General features: G+C 41.6%; 1 protein-coding gene across 1 annotated transcript in view; it reads right to left on the reverse strand.

Moving 5' to 3' along the window:
* col21a1 (collagen, type XXI, alpha 1) overlaps positions 1-6,082 on the reverse strand; it is a 468,143-nt gene that overhangs the window by 266,484 nt on the left and 195,577 nt on the right. The window contains exons 11-12 of the mRNA XM_043681233.1: positions 1,968-2,021; positions 1,821-1,874 (exon numbers count right to left, since the gene is read on the reverse strand). Coding sequence (XP_043537168.1) covers positions 1,821-1,874; positions 1,968-2,021 — 108 coding nt within the window. The remainder of the gene's footprint in view (positions 1-1,820; positions 1,875-1,967; positions 2,022-6,082) is intronic.

Here is a 6,082-nt window from a genome sequence, read left to right on the forward strand (position 1 = left end):
TATTGGTCAGAGTATTGAGTACAGGAGTTGGGAGGTCATGTTGCGACTGTACAGGACATTGGTTAGGCTACTGTTGGAATATTGCGTGCAATTCTGGTCTCCTTCCTATGGGAAAGATGTTGTGAAACTTGAAAGGGTTCAGAAAAGATTTACAAGGATGTTGCCAGAGTTGGAGGATTTGAGCAATAGGGAGAGGCTGAACAGGCTGGGGCTGTTTTCCCTGGAGTGTTGGAGGCTGAGGGGTGACCTTTTCGAGGTTTACAAAATTATGAGGGGCATCGATCGGATAAATAGACAAAGTCTTTTCCCTGGGGTGGGGGAGTTCCAGAACTAGAGGGCATAGATTTAGAGTGAGAGGGGAAAGTTATAAAAGAGACCTAAGGGGCAACGTTTTTACGCAGAGGGTGGTACGTGTATGTAATGAGCTGCTAGAGGAGGTGGTGGAGGCTGGTACAATTGTAACATTTAAGAGGCATTTGGATGGGTATATGAACAGGAAGGGTTTGGAGGGATATGGGCCGGGTGCTGGCAGGTGGGACTCGATTGGGTTGGGATATCTGGTCGGCATGGACGGGTTGGACTGAAGGGTCTGTTTCCATGATGTATATCTCTATGACTCTATGTTGTAGGTTACAGAGGGACATAAATAAGATTCAGAGCTGGGCTGAGAAGTCGCAAATGCAGTTTAATGTGGAAAAGTGTGAGGTAGTTCACTTCAGAAGAAGTAACAGGAATGCAAAGTACTGTGCTAATGGTAAAATTCTTGGCAGTGTAGATGAACAGAGATCTCGGCGTCCTGGTGCATAAATCCCTGAAAGTTGCCACCCGGGTTGATAGGGTTAAGAAGGCATAGGTCTGTTGGCATTTAGTGGTAGGGGGATTGAGTTTCGGAGCCAAGAGGTCTTGCTTTAGCTGTACCAGACACTGATAAGACCACACCTGGAGTATTGCATGCAATTCCGGCAACTGCATCATAGGAAGGATGTGGAAGCTTTGGAAAGGGTTCAGTGGAGATTTAAAATCAACAAGGTAAAAGCAATGACTGCAGATGCTGGAAACCAGCACCTCGGATGCTGCCTGTACTGCTGTGCTCTTCCAGCACCATTGATCCAGAATTCAGTGGAGATTTACTAGGATGGAAGGAAGGTCTTACGAGGAAAGGCTAAGGGAACTGAGGATGTTTTCATTGGAAAGAAGAAGATTGAGAAGTGACTTAATCGAGACGTGTAAGATAATCAGACGGTTAGATAGGGTGGACAGTGAGAGCCTTTTTCCTTAGATGGTGAAAGCTAACACAAGGGGACATAGCTTTAAATTGAGGGGTGATAGATTTAGGACAGATATTAGGGGTAGTTTTTTCACCCGGAGAATAGTAGGGGCATGGAATGGCCTGCCTGCAACAATAGTAGACTTGCCGACGTTAAGGGCATTTAAATTGGCATTGAACATAATATGGATAATAATGGAATGGTGTAGGTTAGATGGGCATCAGTTATTTTCACAGGTTGGCGCAACATCAAGGGCCTGTACTGCAATGTAATGTTCTAAATTCTATGTTCTATGTTTAGAACTGAAATCCAATGTTAACTTTTCAGAAATAATGAGACAACAGGATTAGGTAAATCCTGACTTCGTGCAATAAAATAAAATAGGGGATAATGTATTGATAGCTCATTTTACATCTTTCCTGAATTTCATGATCAGAAATGGAACTGCCGTCATCACATAAAGTCAAGGATTATCTGATGCGAGCATGATTTTATAGATTTGTCTTGTTGCTTAAAAGAAAGTAAGTTCCTTTTCATTAAACTAGTTCCTACCGGAACACCAGGGATCCCTTGCTCGCCCTTGTATCCATGAAGCCCACGCAATCCCTACCAAAGGTAATTATTAAAATTAGTGAAGAAAACTAAGTTGCAAAGTTAACATCAACTATGCTACATGATTTACTAAAGGATAATTATTACCTGGATACCTTGAGGTCCTAGTATGCCTGGGCTTCCAGGCAATCCTGGAATTCCCTGTGAAATAATATTAATACTTTTAATTTAGAAAGCAAAATTCAGCAAAATCTATGAACTGATATTTCATTCAAATACAATAACACATAATGTATTTTAGAGGTGACAGATTCAATGTACAAAATGAGGGAAGATACTAATGCTTTACACATTGGTGAGACTAAAATCTTGCGTGTGAGCTTGGCTCAGTGAGTATCACGGTTGCTTCTGATTTATAAGTTCAGAAACTTGATTGTACACAAAATTGATAATGCAAGTGGCAGGGTGCATGCTTTGCAAATAATTTTGTTTGGTATTAGTTTTCAGAGAAGATAATTCTGATAATTTTATCAGACATTAGAATGTTTCAAATAAATGTGTAGTCCTGTAGAATTAATAGCTGTAAAATTTAAATACCCGGACTTTTGTTTCTGGAATTAAATGATAATTTACCTCCACTTAATAACACATTTAATGCACTATGAGTTTATTATATTTGAGAGTAAAAATACAGCAAAATATTTATAAGCTTATGAACATTTATATTCCATGAGTTCCCATTAATTTTGATTAGTTCATCTGTGGTGACAAGTGAAAGTATGTGGAGTAGAACTGTAAAAAGTCCTTGGGGATTTTGTCCTGCCCAAGTATTCAGTGGAGTAAAAGATTTGTGATCTACTGTCAGAGGAATAGTACTTGAAAAAGAAACATTCACAATTATTCAATTTGGGGTCCAGCAAGTTAAGTGCAGTTAGATGCTATTTTCACATTGTAGCAAAGACAGAAATCTGACTAAAGAGATTATAAAGTGAAGTTCCAGAAAAGATGAGCATGAATTTGGGAGGTGACAAGTTCAGGTACTTTGGAGATTAAAGGAAAATTATAGATGAACAAATAGTTTGTGAGGATGGTGTGGGTCAAGGAATGCTTTTTTCATGGAGATTAAAGGGAGAAAGGAATAATACTTGAAAAAAGGAACAGTCACAATTAGTCAATATAGGGACCAGCAAAGAAAGTTCTTTGGGAGTTATATTTAGGAATAGAGTTGAGAGAACAGGGGATGGTCTAATGGATATGATAAACTTGGAGTAGGGAAAGATGTGTTTTCAGCATGAGGGCATAGGGGAGTTTTCGAGGACGTTTGACTTTGTAGATGAGTAGAAAAAAGGGATGCGGAAAAGACAACTGATTGGAAAGTCTCTAACTTAGTGACAAAGAAGTTCATATGCTTCTCAAATTAATTACTGTAGGTGGAAATGGAAGATGCAGAAGAGAAGGGTTTAAGAAGAGTTTCTCTTGTATTGAAAAGAAAGTAAAGGTTGTTTTTGCACTCCAGGATGACCCTGGTATGGTGTGGTGTTTTGGCAGGCCTGAACAGAATCCAATAATGTTTTTCATGGACCAGTTACATCTGACAGTAAATGGCTAGAAACATGGGAACAGGACTAAACTAAATGGGGTTTCAAGCCTGTCATGCAATGCAATGAGATGCTGGCTAATCTGTGAACTAATTCTTCATACTCGCTGTGCCCCAAAGACCTTAATAGCTTTAAGTAGCAATGATCCATCAATCTCAGTGTTAGAGTTAATAACACATCTAGCAATGAAGTTCTGAACTGCTTCCAGCTTTTGCACGAAGAAATATTTCCTAATTTTATTAGAGTCATAGAGATGTACAGCACGGAAACAGACCCTTCGGTTCAACTCGTCCATGCCGACCAGATGTCCCAACCCAATCAAGTCCCACCTGCCAACACCCCGCCCATATCCCTCCAAACCCTTCCTATTCATATATACATCCACATGCTTTTTAAATGTTGCAATTGTACTAGCCTCCACCACTTACTCTGGCAGCTCATTCCACACATGTCCCACCCTCTGTGTGAAAACGTTGCCCCTTATGTATTTTTTATAACTTTCCCCTCTCACCCTAAACCTATGCCCTCTAGTTCTGGACTCCCCAACCCCAGGGAAAAGACTTTGTCTATTTATCCGATCCATGCCCCTCATAATTTTGTAAACCTCTATAAGATCACCCCTCAGCCTCCGGCGCACCAGGGGAAAAAGCTCCAACCAGTTCAGCCTCTCCCTATCGCTCAAATCCTCCAACCCTGGCAACATCCTTGTAAATCTTTTCTGAACCCTTTCAAGTTTCACAACATCTTTCCCATAGGAAGGAGACCAGAATTGCACGCAATATTCCAACAGTGGCCTAACCAATGTCCTGTCCAGGCGCAACATGATCTCCCAACTCCTGTACTCAATACTCTGACCAATAAAAGAAAGCATACCAAACGCCTTCTTCACTATCCTATCTACCTGTGACTCCACTTTCAAGGAGTTTTGAACCTGCACTCCAAGGTCTCTTAGTTCAGCAAGAGACTCCCTAGGGCCTTACCATTAAGTGTATAAGTCCTGCTAAGATTTGCTTTCCCAAAATGCAGCATCTTGCATTTATCTGAATTAAACTCCATCTGTCACTTCTCAGCCCATTGGCCAATCTGATTAACCTTCTTTGCTGCCAATACACCTCCAATTTTGGTGTCATCCGCAAACTTACTAACTATACCTCTTATGCTCACATCCAAATCATTTATGTAAACGATGCAAAGTAGTGGACCCAGCACCGATCCTTGTGATACTCCACTGGTCACAGGCCTTCAGTCTGAAAAACAACCCTCCACCGCCACTCTCTGTCTTCTACTTTTGAGCCAGTTCTGTATCCAAATGGCTAGTTCTCCCTTTATTCCATGAGATCGAACCTTGCTAACCAGCCTCCCATGGGGAACCTTGTCGAATGCCTTACTGAAGTCCATATAGAACACGTCCATCGTTCTGCCCTCATCAATCCTCTTTGTTATTCCTGAGAAAAATGGCTCTACATTTTAGATGCTGTCCTCTAGTACTGGAGTTCCTAACTTGCAGAAATAGTTTACCCCAATCTACCCAATATCTTGAATACACGACCAAATTACTCACTAACCCTCTACATTCTAATCCTAGTTAGCTCAATTTCTCACTGAAGCTAGGAGGCCAGTACCGCATGGACTGTCCCTCAAAGGTCATGACATACTTTCCAGAACTATTCAATTTTAACTAAGGCTTTGTACAGTTGCAATATGGCTGCCAATCCCCTATAATCTTTTAGATATAAAGACCAGCAAGCCTCAGCATTTTTGATCATTTTCTGTATTTGTTCATGATATTTTATTGACCTGTGCACCTGTACCCCAACTTTCTTTAGACCTGCACTGCTTCTAGCTTATTAGCATTTAAAACATACCCTGTTCTTTATTCATCTAACGGATGGCCTCACATTCACTGACAAAAATTCCACTTGACATAGTTCGTCCGTTTAGTTAAACTATTGTTCTCTCTTTATGTTACACTACTAGATACACTACTTACACTTCTGCCTATCTTTGTGTCAGCATCAGTAAATGTAACATCTAATTGAAGCCCCAACATAGAATCATGATGGAACAACTTGGGGCAACCAGCTAATTAGAATACCTAAGTATTATCATGCTTCTGTTTCCACGAGTTCACTTCAGCTAACAGTCTGTTGTGAAATATTTTAATAAATGCCTTCTGTATGGTATGTTCAGATAAAGCACAGCAGGTCAGGCAGCATCCAGGGAACAGGAGATTCGACGTTTCGGGCACAGGCCCTTCTTCAGGAATGAGCAGAGAGTGTTCAGCAGGAGAAGATAAAAGGTAGGGAGGAGGGACTTGGAGGAGGGGCGTGGGAAATGTGATAGGTGGAAAGAGGTCAAGGTGAGGGTGATAGGTCGGAGTAGGAGGGAGGCGGAGAGGACAAGAAGAAGACTGCAGGACAGGAAGGCGGTGCCGGGCGGGAGGGACTCGGCTGAGACAAGGTGGGGGGAGGGGGGATGAAGAAACTGGTGAAGTCCAAGTTCATCCCCTGCGGTTGGAGGGATCCCAGTCGGAAGATACAGACCCTTTTACAGACAAGTCAAGCAACAGCCTGACATAGGCATATTCACTGAATTTTACCTTACAGATATAATCCAGACAGCACCATCATCATCCCTGGATATGTCCTGTCCCAAAGGCAGGTG

Source organism: Chiloscyllium plagiosum, chromosome 3 (assembly GCF_004010195.1).
Source record: "Chiloscyllium plagiosum isolate BGI_BamShark_2017 chromosome 3, ASM401019v2, whole genome shotgun sequence".
NCBI classification, from domain to species: Eukaryota; Metazoa; Chordata; class Chondrichthyes; order Orectolobiformes; family Hemiscylliidae; genus Chiloscyllium; species Chiloscyllium plagiosum.